This window comes from Polypterus senegalus, chromosome 12, assembly GCF_016835505.1.
Source record: "Polypterus senegalus isolate Bchr_013 chromosome 12, ASM1683550v1, whole genome shotgun sequence".
Classification (NCBI taxonomy): Eukaryota; Metazoa; Chordata; class Cladistia; order Polypteriformes; family Polypteridae; genus Polypterus; species Polypterus senegalus.
The window spans coordinates 12,347,889-12,365,247 of NC_053165.1; the positions used below are offsets into that span (position 1 = coordinate 12,347,889).

The following is a 17,359-nucleotide window of genomic DNA, read 5'->3' on the forward strand; positions in this document are numbered from 1 at the left end:
CTGGCACTCGCATCAGAAGGGAAGCATCCGAAGTTACAAAACACTCATTGACGAGCAGCGGGACCAAGCGCTGGCCTCGGTCTTACCACACGGACGTCTCTCCACACTGAACACTGAATGACGAGGCCGGTGCATTTTGTGCAAATCAACTTGCAAACCGTACTGCAGCTTCAATGACTGCACAGTTAAGGGACTTGAAGAGGGTGCCGGAGAAAACGTCAGGGGCAGCAATTGGCCAGGAGTCAATAAATTTGATTTTACAGCAGTTATGGTCACAACAACCGTCCGTCTGATTCAGCTCACTGTTATTTATTTAGGACGTTGCGGAAATTCCAGAAGGTGCAGGGCATCGTCACGCTTCAGACGGGGTATTCTGGTTTCTATTTCATTTTCTTTTTCTGTCTTCTTTATTGTAATCTTCACAAGTTTATTGCATTTATACATTATTGTTATTGGCTTATTTTACTATTTGCTACCTGAATGTGTTCTCTTATGTACCGTCTACAGTACTTTGTGGGTGGAGCCCCCAAGAGGCAGGGCCACGCTGAGGTCACCTCTGAAGGACCGCCCACAGCCTGTACAGAAGAGCGGATCGTTCGTGTATGCAGAGTGCTACTCTTGTGATTAGTGGGTTTCTGGCCTCTTGGTTTGTTTGCCTCAGTTTTGGGAGTGCAGAGTGAGATTGTTTGGTTGTAGCTGCCTTGGTAGGTACAGTACACCGCTTTTCATTGATACACTACTGGTCAAAAGTTTTACAACACCTCAGGTTTTCTTCAAAATGTAATCAGTTGAAATGCAATGACCTAAAATGGTGAAAAGGTCGGCACTAAACTGGCAGAGGTTCAATGTTTAGGTTACCAAAAACAGAAATAAAAAGGAAATATTATAAATGGGCCTTCTTCAGCGAACTAATAGGTTACAACCTACAGCTATTCAAGTAAATGAAGGCTTGCAAGTTGAAAGAAACAATTTGCCCAGGTGTCCCAACTTGTGTTGATTACTTACAAACCCCTCTGTGTGTGTCTTAAAGTAGAGCTGGAACACACCGACTACACCCTCTGAAGTCCTACTGGGACAATATTCCAGTGTTAATGGCAAGAAAACAGCAATTAACAAATGAAATGAGACAGAACATTATTACCCTTAGAAGTTTAGGCCTTTCATTTAAAGAGAATGCAAACAAAATCAGTGTCAGCGAGTCCAGTGGTTTCCTACACAATCCAAAGGCAACTGGAAAAAATTCTGATAGGAGAAGATCTGGCAGTGCTAAAGTCACCAGCCAATCAGAAGAGGAGTTTCTGAGGGTCACCATCTTGCATGATGGGCAACTCACAGCACAATGGCTTCAAGCTCAGCTTAACAGTGCAGGTTGACAAAAGCAAATGTCAGCTTGTACTGTGAGGAGGAGACTAAAGAAAGCCATTCCTTAAAGGACAAAATAGGACCTGGAAATAGAAGCTTTGGACTACTGCAGACTGGAAAAAAGTAATGGAGTGAAGAATCAAAATGTGAAATCTTTAGTTCATCACTCACTCAGGGTGTTTGTATGTCGTCAAGTTGGTGACAGGATGGTCCCTCAGTGTGTGACACCAACTGTCAAACAAGGAGGAGGAAGTGTGGTGGTGTGGAGTTCTTGTGCTGGATGCAGAGTTGGTGACTCGCACAGAGTGAATGGCATTCTGAATAAAAAAGGGTCACCACAGGCGGACTGTTATATGAGCAAAAGGTGCAGACGATGTTGCCGAATCAAAAATTGGAATACAACTTTGTACATTTAAAGGATTCCTTGACTTCCTTGCCATTGTTTTATTCATTCTATGGTTTGATGTCATGCAACATGAAGACGTTAAACTACTTGCATTTTCATAAAAACCGAAGGTGTTCTAGAACTTTTGACCAGTAGTGCAGGTCTCATGTGTCCGTTCACTATATAATAAAAACACCAAGGCTTGTGGGTCCAGTTGTGGGTCAGTTTGGGTTTGGTGATGCAACAAAAACTTTGTGAGACACACGGAGAAGTAAAGAAGTATGAGGCATGCTGAGAGAAGATGCCGTCAAAGCCGGAAAGAATAAAACGAGACAAGAGGCAACAAAAACAGTGACAGAGTCTGAGAAGTAGGCTTTATGGGAGCGACCTGAAGAGAGGGGAGTGCCAGTGAAGAGACATTCACACATGCAAATACAGAGGAAGGGCGCTGAAGGTAGACATAGGCTGAGAGAGGGGGCGGGGGGTATGCAGGCACGGATACAGCACCCACCACATGAACCACCCGCTGAAGACCCAAGTGCAATGGGCAACACCTCAGCACCGCACTAGTTTCAATGGAACAGCGCGAGATTCCCCACCCCATCAGTGGCTGGAGTGTCAATCCTGCCACTAACCCCCAAAGTTTTCCCTGCAAATTGGAGGACCTGCCTGCAGGACAGGATGAAGGTTAATGTCACACCCAGGCCGGAGCAATTGCAGGTTAAGGGCTTTGCTCGAGGGCCCAACAGAAGGGATAGAACATTTAACACATATTTACCATTATTCGTCTTCGACAGGCACCATGGTGAACTTTAAACTTGTGCAATCTGCAATGGACTTGTGTCCTGTCCAGGGATTGTGCCTGCCTTACACCCTATGCTGGCTGGGATAGATTCCATCCCCCCACGACCATTCCCAACATTTTAACGAAAAGACATTGATATCTCGATGATGTGTGTGTGTGATGGTTTCTTGAGGAGTGTCCAATTTTTAATTGGCCCGCCGCAAAAATTCTAAAAATATAATGAAATATGGCCCACACACGAAATTTGTTCTTAACTGTATTGTACTTCTTAGGTTTAACACAAGGTGGAGCTACTGTCTTGATCAAGGCAGTGTCTTCACAAACAAGTGCAACCAAAAGAACAATTTTGCTACAGGTGACCAAAAATGGCAGAACCAAAGGAAACGCACAATAGCAAGTGAGTGCAGAAGATTTCAGACACGATGGGAAAATGAATATTTCTTCCTAGAAGTCAAGGGCAAGTGTGTCGGTTTGATTTGCACTGAAACTATTGCAGTGATGAGAGTATAACATGCGTCGACACTACAAAACCAAACATCAGACCTACAACGTCCTACACTGGTGCCGAGCGAGAACAGAAAGTTAAGCAAATGGCAGCTAGTCTGCTAGCTCAACAACAGTATTTTTTTTCCCCATACTAACAAAAACACAAGAACATGCCACATTAGCCAGATATGAAGTAACGTAACTCACTTTCCGTCACGGGAAACCTTTGTCAGATGGCGACTTCATAAAACGGTGCCTCACTAAAGTCGCAGTAATAATGTGCCTGGAGAAAATGCAGGAATTCAGCAACGTTCGCTTGTCATGAAACAATTGAATAAAGGGAAAGAGAAAAAAAAAAAAAAAAGCAAGTGTCAGATAAAGCTTGTGCTTTTGATTTTTACTCGAGTACTTTGTAATACAGTAATCCCTCCTCGATCGTGGGGATTGCGTTCCAGAACCCCACACGATAGATGAAAATCCGCGAAGTAGAAACCATATGTTTGTATGGTTATTTTTATATATTTTAAGCCCTTATAAACTCTCCCACACTGTTAACATCATTAGAGCCCTCTAGACATGAAGTAACACCCTTTAGTCAAAAGTTTAAACTGTGCTCCATGACAAGACAGAGATGACAGTTCTTTCTCACAATTAAAAGAATGCAAGCATATCTTCTCTTCAAAGAATGAGTGTCAGGAACAGAGAATGTCAGAGAGAGAGAGAGAGAGAGAGAGAGAGAGGCAAACAATCAAAAAATCAATACGTGCTTTTGGGCTTTTAAGTATTCCAACACACCGCGATAAAGCAGCATTTTGTAGAGGAGCGTCTGTATCCTCTGTGCAAACAGCCCCTCTGCTCACACGTCCTCCGTCAGGCAGAGAGAGTGAGAGAGACAGAGAAAAGCAAACAATCAAGCATATCGTATATCATTGAGGAGTTTTAGTTAATACGTACTGTAATACATGGTCTGATTGGGTAGCTTCTAAGCCACCCACCAATAGCGTACCTTGTATGAAATCAACCGGGTAAACAAACGGAGGAAGCATGTACCATAAATTAAAAGACCTATTGTCCGCAGAAATCCGCGAACCAGCGAAAAAATCCATGATATATAATTTAGATATGCTTACATATAAAATCCACGATGGAGTGAAGCCACGAAAGTCGAAGCGCGATATAGTGAGGGATTACTGTACAATAAATGAAAACTCATTAATGGAGAGCTGTGATGTTATTTTTTCTTTTAAGTATATTCAATTATGAAGCATAAATTTACCTAAGTTGTGCTTGAAAGTTTGTGAACCCTTTAGAATTTTCTATATTTCTGAATAAATATGACCCAAAACAGATTTTCACTCAAGTCCTAAAAGTAGATAAAGAGAAACCAGTTAAACAAATGAGACAAAAATATTATACTTGGTCATTTATTTATTAAGGAAAATGATCGAATATTACATATTTGTGAGTGGCAAAAGTATGTGAACCTTTGCTTTCAGTATCTGCTGTGACCCCCAATAACTGCAACTAAACGTTTCCGGTAACTTTTTCCTCATTCCTGCACACCGGCTTGAAGGAATTTTCGCCCATTCCTCCGTACAGAACAGCTTCAACTCTGTGATGTTGGTGGGTTTCCTCACATGAACTCCTCACTTCAGGTCCTTCCACAACATTTCGATTGGATTAAGGTCAGGACTTTGACTTGGCCATTCCAGAACATTCACTTTATTCTTCTTTAACCATTCTTTGGTAGAACGACTTGTGTGCTTAGGGTCATTGGCTCGCTGCGTGACCCACCTTCTCTTGAGATTCAGTTCATGGACAGATGTCCTGACATTTTCCTTTAGATTTCTCTGATATCATTCAGAATTCATTGTTTCATCAATAAAGGCAAGCCATCCTGGCCCAGATGCAGCAAAACAGACCCAAACCATGATACCACCACCACCACCACGTTTCACAGATGGGATAAGGTTCTTATGCTGGAATGCAGCGTTTTCCTTTCTCCAAACCGAACGCTTTTCATTTAAACCACAAAGTTGTATTTTGGTCTCATCCGTCCACAAAACATTCTTCCAATAGCCTTCTGGTTTGTCCACGTGATCTTTAGCAAACTGCAGATGAGCAGCAATTTTTTTTTGGAGAGCATTGGCTTTCTCCTTGCAACCCTGCCATGCACACCATTGTTGTTTAGTGTTCTCCTGATGGTGGACTCATGAATATTAGCCAATGTGACAGAGGCCTTCAGTGGCTTAAAAGTTACCCTGGGGTCCTTTGTGACCTCGCTGACTTACACGTGTGCCTTGCTCTTGGAGTCATCTTTGTTGGTCGACCACTCCTGGGGAGGGTAACAATGGTCTTGAATTTCCTCCATTTGTACACAATCGGTCTGACTGTGGATTTGTGGAGTCCAAACTCTTTAGAGATGGTTTTGTAACCTTTTCCAGCCTGATGAGCATCAATTACTTTTTGTGAGGTCCTCAGAAATTGCCTGTTTGTGCCATGATACACATCCACAAACGTGTTGAAGAGCAGACTTTGATAGATCCTGTTCTTTAAATAACACAGGGTGCGCTCTCACACCCGATTGTCATCCCATTGATTGAAAACACCGGACTCGAATTTCACCTTCAAACCAACTGCTAATCCGTGAGACAGACAGACGAGTACATATACTATACTCAATGTAATATTCCATCAATAAATAAATGACCAAGTATAATATTTGTCTCATTTTTTTAACTGGTTTCTCTTTATCTACTTTTAGGACTTGAGTGAAAATCTGATGATGTTTTAGGTCATATTTATGAAGAAATGTAGAAAATTCCAAAGGGTTCACAAACTTTCAAGCACAACTGTATATTTGATTTTGCTAGCTTAATGCACCTCACATCTAGTGGGTGGCCCAGCCCTTCGTAGGTTTCTCTGTATGTGGCCCCCAGTGAAAAACATTTGGGCACCCCTGGTCTAAGGCTAAAATGACTGGACGGAAAAAATACCAAACTAGAAACTGAAGCCCGTTCTGAGATAATGTGCCAATTAGTTTTTGAGCCAAATCACGTAAGTGAAAGAGGCCCTCTAGAGGAGCCAAATGCCGTAATTCTGCAATTATGAATTCTTCTGGTCAATTGCTATCATGATATTTAATGATCAGACAGATCTGTAACATTTCAGTAATTATTTACTTATCTGATGCTGAATAGTTTGGGTAACTTGGTGTTCCTAGGTCACAAAGCCTAAAAACTCACGTCCAAATTTAAACTTTTGTTCTGTTCTGGGGCTTTAGGTTTGGACTCTGCAGCAAGTAAGCTACACATTTTGTGGCATACCCAACCCGAGAAATATGGACAGTTGTAAGGATTACATGGAGGAAAGGAGGCTTAGCTTTGAAATTCTTCCACCAGTGCAGTTTATTTTAACTCATCCAACCACCACAGGAGCCAAGCTCTCCAGCACCCTGCTACTCACCCCATGGCTTGTACAAGTGCTAACCAACCACAGAGTTGTCTCCACAAGTTTCACTTTCATAACCTATTGCATAACTGCAATTTCAAACAAACTCTGCTGCCAAGTCGTCAAACTCTTTCCCAAACACATAAAAAGAGCCTCGATCATCCTCCTCCTCCTCCAAAGACTCGCCCAGGAATTCCTCGTCCTCCACACCCTCAGGTTGTTCAAGATATTCCCAATTCAGTTGGACTTCCTCCTCAGGGTAGAAGCCATCGGAGTCAAAGTCATAATGCTGGTGGAGGTCATTAAAAACGAACGTGAAGAACTGCATGTCGACATCCATCTCGCCATCGACGTGCACGAAACCCTGGCGCCCCAGATCATCATACTCTTGTCTCTTGGCTTCGTTGGAAAGAACTTCATAAGCTGAAAAGAAGTGGAAAAAGTCAGATACACTTGAGATGGTCTACAGATCGGAGAAAATAAACACTAGAAATGTGCATCAAGTTGGGAAACACTGGCATTTTATATATAAGATTCTGTAAAAAGAACTTTGTCCCCGAAGTAAATTTTGGCTCTCATTTATGCCCAAGCTCTAATGTTCCATTTTCTTTCATTTTTGCTGCCTTCCCTAGGAGGTCCAAGTACACAAATTATAAGATTTTGGACTCCAGTGATTGTGAAAATCCTAATCATTCCTTGCATTAAGTAATATTTACAATGTTTAAATGTTGATAATGTTCTCTCTCAATGCCATGTTATATATAGTAGAGTTGCCACAGTAATCTTTCCCAGAATCCCCTGGAAGCACTCACCATGAGATGTCCTTCAGGATACCAGCATAAAGACCAGCACTTTCTATTCTGGAGTTTCCAATAGTAGGCGTGCATCGAGTTAGTTTGGTTTTGGTCTATCCTTGGTTACAAACTAATGTTTTTCTAGTGAAGACTTTCATTTTGTTGCTTAGCGTGTCAGAATCAATGACTGGGCGGGCATCTTTTCTGGTCTTGACTCTTGCCAGTTTTCCCCCTGATCCTCATTAGAACACTCTAGACGAGAACAGGACATTCAGCCCAACAAAGCTCGCCAGTCCTGTCCACTTATTTCTTCCAAAAAAAAAAAAATCAAGTCGAGTTTTGAAAGTCCCTAAAGTCTTATTGTCTACCACACTACTTGGTCTCTTATTCCAAGTGTATCGTTCTTTGTGTAAAGAAAAACTTCCTAATGTTTGTGAGAATTTTACCTTTAACAAGTGTCCAACTGTGTCCTTGGTGAACTCATTTTAAAGTAACAGTCTCGATCCACTGCACCAATTCACTTCAGAATTTTAAACCCTTCAATCAGGTCTCCTCTTCTTTTGCTTAAACTGTAAATACTTTTAATCTTTCCTCATAACTCATCCCCTGTAGCCCTGAATCAGCCTCATCGCTCTTCTCTGGACCTTCTCTAGTGCTGTTATGTCCTTTTTGTAGCCTGGAGACCAAAACTGCACCCAGGACTCCAGATGAGGCCTCACCAGTGTGTTATAAAGCCTGAGCAGAACTTCCTGGGACTTGTACTCCACACGTCAAGGCGCTATATAACCGGACATTCTGTTACTTCAGAAGCCATCAAGAAGGCTGTCAAAAGTTGACAGCTTAGAGTCCACTAGGACTCCTAAATCCTTCTCATAAGGTGGACTCTCAAATTTTCCAACTGCCCATTGTGTATTCAAACCTCACATTTTTACTTCCTACATGCAATTCTTTACATTTACTGACATTAAATGTCATCGTCCACAAATCTGCCCAAGCCTGCATGCTATCCAAGTCCTTCTGTGAGGATATAACGGATTCCAAATTATTTGCTAATCCTCCTATCTTGGCATCATCTGTAAACTTAACCAGCTTGTTACTTCAATTCCTATCTAAATCATTCATGTATATTAAAAATAGCAGCAGCCCTAGCACGGTCTCCTGCTGGTCACCACTCTTGGCCAATTCTGATGAGGTTCATCTCCCCATCACACACTTTCCTGTGTCTGAGCCAATTCTGCACCCATCTAAAAGCATCACCCTGAACTGCCACTTTTAATTTGATGCCCACCCTCTCATGTGGCACCTTATGAAATGCTTTCTGAAAGTCCAGATCAAATATCATCTGCTCCATTTTGATTGTATAATTTTTGTTGCCTCCTCATAGAACTCCAGCATATTAGTAAAACACGATCTCCCTCTTCTGAACCCATGCTGCCTGTTCAGAAGAACTCCTGTCCTTGCCAGGTGTTGCTCAATCTTATCCTTAATAGATCCTTCCATTAATCATTTATGGTCTTCACTCAAGTCAGTGCACAAAAATAAATTCCCTTTGGCATAGGAACAAATAATTGAGACATGCATGTTAATAGCCTTCTCCTCCTCCCAAGGTGTTGCCCGACTGCCACGAACTACACTACAGCCTCCCTCGTGCTTAGATATTTAAGAGGTACCATTTACATTCCTTTACCTACAAGCAGTTCCCACACAGTAGCAAGGAGGCCAGGGTTTGCAGCTCAGGTCATCCCAGCATGGAATTTGCTCGTGTCTGGGTGGGTTTCCTCCCACTGTCCAAAGACAAGCTGGTTAGGTGAACTGATGACACCAAACTGGCCCTTGTGTGGGTTCACCCTGATCAGGGTCCCTGCCTTGTGCCCTCTGCTAACTGGGTTAGGCTCCACCCCATAATCCTGATCTAAATTAAGTCACAAGTTCCTGGCACCATGATGGGCATCAGCAGAGACCAACTTACCTTCTGCAATTTCCCTAAATTTTCTTTCTGCACCGGGACTTCTGTTCTTATCTGGATGGTACTTCATGGCAAGTCTGTGGAAGGCTTTTTTGATTTGCTGGCCAGTGGCAGAGGGGGACATGCCGAGAATATCGTAGTAGTCCTTCACGGCTAACGTTGAATCAAGAAGTAGCAGCAGCCACAAGAGGGCTAGCTGATGAATGAGAAGTGGGTCCTTCATGGCCTAAGGAAGAGGAAGGAAAAGAAGAAGAAAAAAAAAAAAATGGCTGAAGTGTCCCCATAATCCAAAGTTCATATGTTAAGACAGGCAGCTTTAACAGACTTTAATGGAAGGATACACTACCAAATATCGCACAGGATGCAGAAATGTATGACAGAGTTTCAGGTGTTTGGAACACTGTGTGGGCAACTGGCATACAATCCAGGGTTGACTTTCAGCACTTATCTATTGTGGACAAGATGGGCACCAACCCTATTGAGTCAAGCAACTGAAGTAGGCAAAAATGATTGGCACGATGGATGGTGCAGGATGCATTTCTAGCCTAAAGAGGTCTTGGAAAAAAACAGAAGAAAATGCAATCAACTCAAGCACAGTTCTATCAGAGGAATGGAAGGGCACAGTGGTAGTGCTGCTACCTGGCAGTAAAGAGACCAGGGTTCTGTTCACAGGTTCACCCTGCGTGGAGCTTGCATGTTCTCCCCATGTCCAACTGGGTTTTCACCTGGTGATCCCAAACTATAGACAGGCAGGTCAGGTGGACGTACAACACTAAATCTGCCCATATGTGTGCGTATTTGCCCTGCAATGGGCGGTCACCCTGTCCAATGATTGTTCCTGACTTGCACCCCGTGCTTCCTGGAATAAGCTCCAGCCCCCCCTTCTCGGGATCAAGGAGATTTATAAAATGGTATGGTCATTTTATCTGAATATGATCAGTTCAAAGACAAGCATGGCAGATGCCAAGAACACCCGCTAAAGAACAACGGTGGAGTGTTACACACTTGTGGACGTTTGTAAGTTCATCAGTTTTCTAAACCCATTTATCCAGAGCAGGGTCACAGGGAGGAACAATCTGAGAGTCCATCACAGGAGGATCACACACACACACAGCACCAGATAAGTGGCACTAATTCACCTGACCTGCATGTCTTAGGACTGTGGGAGGAAAACAGAGCAGAACGAAACACACCTGGACACAAGGAGCACCCTGGTCTCTATATAGCAAGGCAGCAGTGCTACCAGTGCACCACCAATCCCGCCAATTAGTAAATAAATGCCACAACCAGAAAATGTAAGGAGATAAATCTAAATTTGGCAGGCAGGGGTGCAACTTTTGCGTTACAGGAGGTCTCGAAGTTCTTATTTAAGGTGTTTATTACCGTGCAACCACTGCAAAGACGACCGAAAGAACAATACATCGCCTTGGCCTAAATCAGGGGTGGGCAAAATTGTTCCTGGAGGGCCGCAGTGGCTGCGGGTTTTTGTTCCAACCCAATTGCTTAATAAGAAGCACTTATTGCTCAAGTAACACTTCTGCTTCATTTATGTTGTCTTGCTCGTTAAGATTTTGAAACCTTATTGCTTATTTTAATCTTAAACAGCCGTATTTTTGTTTTTTAAATTGCTCCTTATTAGCAATAAGGGGCAAATGACAAAAGAAACCAGCTGTTCTCGGTTTAGCTTGTTTCCATTTACACCCATGTGGATTTATCGTGCACAGTTTGGTTTAAACAAACACTTGGAAGGAAAGTGAAGAGAACAAAAAGTGAAGGACTGAGGTTTACTCATCCATTTTAGCCTTCACATTTGGATGATATCCTTAAAAAGGAAAATGACTTGACATAAGCATTAAAGCACTTAAAAAGCCATGAAATTAAACTGGCAGCAATTGTTTCCTAATTAAGCAATTGGGTTGGGGAAAAAAAAAATGCAACCACTGCGGCCCTCCAGGAACGACTTTGCCCACCCCTGGTCTAAAGGGTCGTGGAGGACACAATTACGTCGCTCCCGCTTCATCCGGGACCTCATCCCGGTGTTCTGTCGAACGATACAAACTATCAAAATGCGCTTCTGCGCATGCGTAGTATCATTTATTCGAAAACAATTCAATAAAGTTTTGTAAATAAATCAATAAAAGTGAATCAATTAGACCCTACTAAAAATTAAATTTGTCGTTTAAGCCATGTCCAGTGTATCCAACGTCTCAATCCAATGCTTATCTTTTGTCCAGCATTGTTGCTATTGTAAGCTGAGCATGATTGGTAGGTACAAACCCAGAAAAATGTTGGCTGATGGGGAGCAATACCATAAAAATGTTATGTTCACTTCGGTTTCACTTTTAAACGTATAAATATTTTCAGGTGTATCTTATTTCGACAAGGCAGCACAAATCGACAGAACACCCGCTGTAGCGCTCCAAAGTCCGTCGCCCTGGAACACCTTTTTGCATAAAGCTTGTTCCACCGTCGCCACTCGCGAATAGCATTTTAAGGAGACCCTCGCCACGTTCCGCTGGCAAGACCAAAGCCGACCTACCCGATTTGTTCCTGCTCGTGAAAGAATACATCAATCTTATACTCAAAAGATCTCGCAGACTTTTCTTCAAAAGCTTCGTGATTATAACAACCTACAGCAGAAGGTTAAAACAGCAACGTACATTACATGCAAGCCACTTACTGGAACGGCATCAATCACGTCGATCTCTCTTCTTCGTGTATTTAAGCTCACAGTTAACTGAATGGTTAAATAAAAGGCGAGGGGCGGCGATTTGGCATTTAGTGATTAAAGCGAGAAATTGGTCGCGCTTGATCACGGGCTTAATTATCGACTTTAGGTGGCATATTTAAACTTGGATCTGAAACAACTGTTATTACACGTCTGGTCTGGCAGTATCGCTCATTCATTCCAACCGATTTCTCTTTTAATGTCCGATTTGTGATTTAACGCACCATTTCACCGTTTGTGAATCTGAAAGAGCACCTGACCGATTAAGATAGGCTGCTCAGATCTCCCGTCTTTCTGTATGTCATGGATGATTATTCCCGAAGCCTGAGATCCACAGAGGCTACATGTGGGCGCAACCTACTTCTTAATATAATGTCCATCTCATTGTTGATTGGAGCGGTCTGTCATCTGTGGTCGAAATGAATAAAATTCAGAACGAGGAGACTTTTTTTTTATTAAAATATTGACGAAATGACACGTCAGGCCTGGGGGTTTTCGAGTCCTTTTAAGTCTTCACCTTCTTTGGCACACGAAGCCAATAGCGCCTTATTCCTTCACCTTTCTGGTTCCTATCAACCTTTTTGTCTAAAGGAGCCTTTTTTTTCTCTTCCCAAAAGACTCAGCCCCCTGAAGGTTTCGGAAAGACCCTTTTATTGTTTTCGATCTGTAACAGGCTGCATAGAGTAAATAATCCTAAATGCAATCTAAAGAAAGCGCGCTCGTATGTGAACTGTTAATTGACGGACTGATGAGCTGTCAATCATTTAACTGTCAAAAATAGTCAGCAACACGGACTTGGTGCAAGGTTTGTTCCAGTAAAATTAATGAACTCAACAATTATAATTTTATTTTAATATTAAATCGAACTGTTTCCTCATGCCAAAACAAACTGTCTCAAAGTAAATAGCTCAGTGATGTAACTTATACCTACATAACACACTTCATTTACCCGCATTAGATTAACAACGTCGCTTATATATTAAAAAAAGTCAAGAAAAGTTATTTTAATTATCTGATGAAAAACAGTGTTTAGAAAAACAAATTTATGTTGTCAAGTGGAGAATAAAGCGTTGCTTTCCTAATACAGCGTGTGCTACAGTTTCACCAGTGCATTAAAAATAACTCTACATAAATCATCTTCCATAACCACAAAAAACATTGAGGCCCGCTGAAAAACTATTAATAAATTTGAGTTTCTCGCTGTGCATAAATATGGGGAGTAAATTGAAGAACGCGCAGTTTGCTGCAAGGGGGCGTTCCCTTATGCAAATATACGAACTTTATGCAAATACAGAACTTAGTACTTGGGAGTAGATTCATACCTGGTGGCATGGATCGTGGACTATCTTACAGACAGACCTCAGTATATGCGTCTTGGGAACTGCAGGTCTGACATTGTGGTCAGTAACACAGCAGCGCCGCAGGGGACTGTATTTTCTCCGGTCCTGTTCAGCCTACAGTATATACAGTACATCAGACTTCCAATAGGAGTCCTGCCACGTGCAAAAGTTCGCTGACGACACTGCTATCGTGGGCTGCATCAGGAGTGGGCAGGAGGAGGAGTATAGGAACCTACTCAAGGACTTTGTTAAATGGTGCGACTCAAACCACTTACACCTGAACACCAGCAAGACCAAGGAGCTGGTGGTGGATTTTAGGAGGCCCAAACCCCTCATGGACCACGTGATCATCAGAAGATACTGTGTGCAGAGGGTGCAGACCTATAAATACCTGGGAGTGCAGCTGGATGATAAATTGGACAGGACTGCCAATACTGATGTTCTGTGTAAGAGAGGACAGAGCCGACTATACTTCCTTAGAAGGTTGGCGTCCATCAACATCTGCAATAAGATGCTACAGATGTTCTATCAGACGGTTATGGTGAGTGCCCTCTTCTATGCGGTGGTGTGCTGGGGAGGCAGAATAAAGAAGAGGGACGCCTCACGCCTGGACAAACTGGTGAAGAAGGCAGGCTCTGTTGTAGGCACGGAGCTGGACAGTTTGACATCCATGGCAGAGCGACGGGCACTGAGCAGACTCCTGTCAATCATGGAGAATCCACCGCATTCACTGAACAGGATCATCTCCAGACAGAGGAGCAGCTTCAGCGACAGACTGCTGTCACCGTCCTGCTCCACTGACAGACTGAGGAGACCCCACACTATGCGACTCTTCGATTCCACCCAGGGGGTAAACGTTAACATTAAACAAAATTATTGTCTGTTATACCGGCATTGTTATCACTCTTTAATTTAATATTGGTTTTTATCAGTATGCTGCTGCTGGAGTATGTGAATTTCCCCTTGGGATTAATAAAGTATCTATCTATCTATCTATCTATCTATCTATCTATCTATCTATCTATCTATCTATCTATCTATCTATCTATCTATCTATCTATCTATCTATCTATCTATAGTGACTTTTATATCTATCTATCTATCTATCTATCTATCTATCTATCTATCTATCTATCTATCTACATGTATAGCTATTGTAATAATTCCTTATTTCTGTCAAAATACACAGTTGGTGTAATGTATTTTGTAATGACTAAGCACCACTTCATCCTTGAAAGACTTTTTTGCATGTGAAGTTGGTTCTTCATGCTTTGAAAACCTTTCTAATTTGTAGGAAAGAAAATCTTTAATATATGGTAGGCTACCTATAGTAGGACACTAACAGATGAAGAAGACCTGGACCAGAGGTGTAGCACAGAACACTGGGCCCTATACATGAGCAGTCTTTGTGGGCTCCTTCCTCTCAATCCATGTCTATCACATGTCCTTGTCATTCTAGGCTTTGATTGCCCCCCTCCCCGCCCCCCCACAACACTCATGCCTGGACTTTTCTGTTTTATTGTATGCAGCAAGTGTCCTTCTAAAATCAGGAGCCATTGGTATTTCACAAGTCTGTTGCCATCTATTCACATTTTAGAGCCTGTTACAGATCTAAATAAATAAAGGCTTTTCCTTGAACCTTCATTCTGATGCGTCTTTTGGCATCAAAAATTGGTTTCCCTATGGCATCAGATTGAAGAAACCACACTGGCACCTTTCATTTGAAGAGTGTAGATGGTAACAGATTTGTAAAATACCAGTGGCTCCCGGTTTTAAAAGGACTCTGGCTGAATACAACAACACAGGTGAAGTTCAGGTTCTCTTCATCTGTTAGTGTCCTGCAGCCTACCATATGTTAAATATTTCATTTTTTTCTACATATTAGGAAGTTTTTCCAAGCCCAAAGAACCAACTTCATATGTAAAAACCTCCTCCCAGAATGAAATGGTGCTTGGTCAAGCAAAAGGTCTTCGAGGAATCATACAACCCAGTAGAGAACCATAAAGTGCCATTAAAGAACCAGCATTCCAGACCAGACTCATATACAGTATTTCCATCTTTCCAGAAAAAAATGTAATCAATAAAAATGTCACATTCACAATAACAAAATTATTCAAAATATCAAAAATTATTTATTTCAATCCAGTGTGACTGATGGCCTGCAGGGCATGCTGGGAGTTGGAGTTTGGAGCAGCCCTGTTGGGTTCCGTGGGTGCCGCCAGGGGGTTCTGCAGGTATGGCTGAGCCCATTGTGGCACCGCTTCTGCCACACCCGGCTGTGGGAAGAAGGTCAGGGAACACCTGGAGCACCTCTGGGTGCACTATAAAAGGGGTCGCCTCACTCCAGTCGAGGAGCCAGAGTCTGGAAGTGGTGGACAAAGCTTGCTGGAGGAAGGGTGGAGACAGAGACGGATATGGAAAGAGGCCAGAAGAAAAGAAGGGTCTGTGTTATTTAGTGCTTGTACTATGTTATGGGAGGCAAAAGTAAAACGCTTCCCCACTTAAATAAAGACATGCCGACTGGGCTCTGCGTCTGTCTGTGTCGGAGTTGGGGAGCGGTATGCCCCCTGGTGGTGCACACCAGTAATACGTCTTATTCTTGTTACTATTAAACAACACCAATTATCCACAGTATATTGAGGTCTATTGCTGACGTAACTTTTAGTGCACGGGGGTCGCTTAATTGTCTCTATCTTTTGCTTCATATTAATTCATGTGTTTTTCAGACTTTGACGGTTGTTTATTTATGAGTTTATTTTAATATTTGTAGCTGAATATGTGTTTGCCTTCTACGCAACATCACACTGCAGAACCAATCTCCGCCACGTTTTTGCACAGTGGGAGACCAGTTATGGTAAGCTGAATTAAAATTCAAAGACTTCTTGCAATGTACCCTAAGACGTCCAGAAACGCAGTTCAAATTCTAAGATATCTAAAACTGCAATACTCCATATTACTTGTCATAAATTTTAAAAGAAATGAACTCCAGACAGCAAAGTTTCCAGATTCAGTTCATCATCTGACTCAAAGTCATAATTTGGGCTCCAGAAATTTGTAAGGCTGCGTTTCGCAACAGAGGACAGCAAAATGAAAACTACAGCCAAAAGTAATTGAAATCTGCCATCTGTTAGAGTATTCACTGAAGGGAAACATTTTTTTTTCTACAAAGTTTAGTGTAAATACTTTGGCATTGAGCTCGCACATATTTAGAATGTGAGAAAATGAGGAGCTTCTTAATTAAGCAAGGACCTCTTTTAGAGTGGAAGAGTAAGTCAAAATGAGAGATCAAATCTGTCCTCTCCTTACAGGGCAATCCATAATCATATTTAGCACCATCCTGTGTCTCGGTGAGAGATTACCATCACCAGTGCCGGATTTAGACTTGATAAGGCCCTAAGCTATTTGAGACATGGGGCCCTTTATAAGTATATATGACAATTGCTCACTCGGACAATTTGTTTTGGGGGCCCCCAAAAAGGCGGGGGCCCTAAGTTATAGCTTGTGTAGCTTATACGTAAATCCTGCACTGACCGTCACCAATGTGTACAGAAGTAACTCACTCTCTCTATATATATGTGTGTGTGTGTGTGTGCCAGGATGCCAGCAGGATGGAAGGATAAAAGGAGAAAACATCCACAAGGCATCACCTTCCCTGGGATGCTAGAGGGTGGCCCTTCTGGGTGACTGTGGCACCACTGATTCCCGCAGGGTACGCATAAGGAGTTGGAGTTTGGCACAGCCCTGTTGGGTTCTTTGGGCGCTGCCAAGGGGAGCTGTAGAGCCCTACTTTAGGTTTCAATCGCACCTGGGAGTGATTCCAGTTATCCCTGATGAGCCACCTGGAGTAACACAAAAGGAGCCGCCTTACTCCATTTGAAGAGCCAGAGTCGGCAGGACGAGGGATGATGCTTGACCATGGAGGAGTAGAGGCGGAAAGAAGAGGAAGAGAAGACAGTAGGGACTGCATCAATTGGTGCTGTATTGTACTGTACTCCTTCATGGAGCAAGGGAAAAGCGCTTGCCCACTTGTAAATAAACGTGTG

General features: G+C 42.6%; 1 protein-coding gene across 1 annotated transcript; it reads right to left on the reverse strand.

The window, feature by feature from the left end:
* Positions 1-6,585: 6,585 nt before the first annotated feature.
* On the reverse strand, positions 6,586-12,023 carry zgc:152986 (uncharacterized protein LOC101884054 homolog). The gene is made up of 3 exons (XM_039770736.1): positions 11,929-12,023; positions 9,252-9,474; positions 6,586-6,911 (listed from the first exon to the last, which is right to left on the reverse strand). Exons 2-3 carry the CDS (start codon positions 9,469-9,471, stop codon positions 6,586-6,588), a joined length of 546 nt encoding a protein of 181 aa, XP_039626670.1. The 5' UTR covers positions 9,472-9,474; positions 11,929-12,023.
* Positions 12,024-17,359: the final 5,336 nt, after the last annotated feature.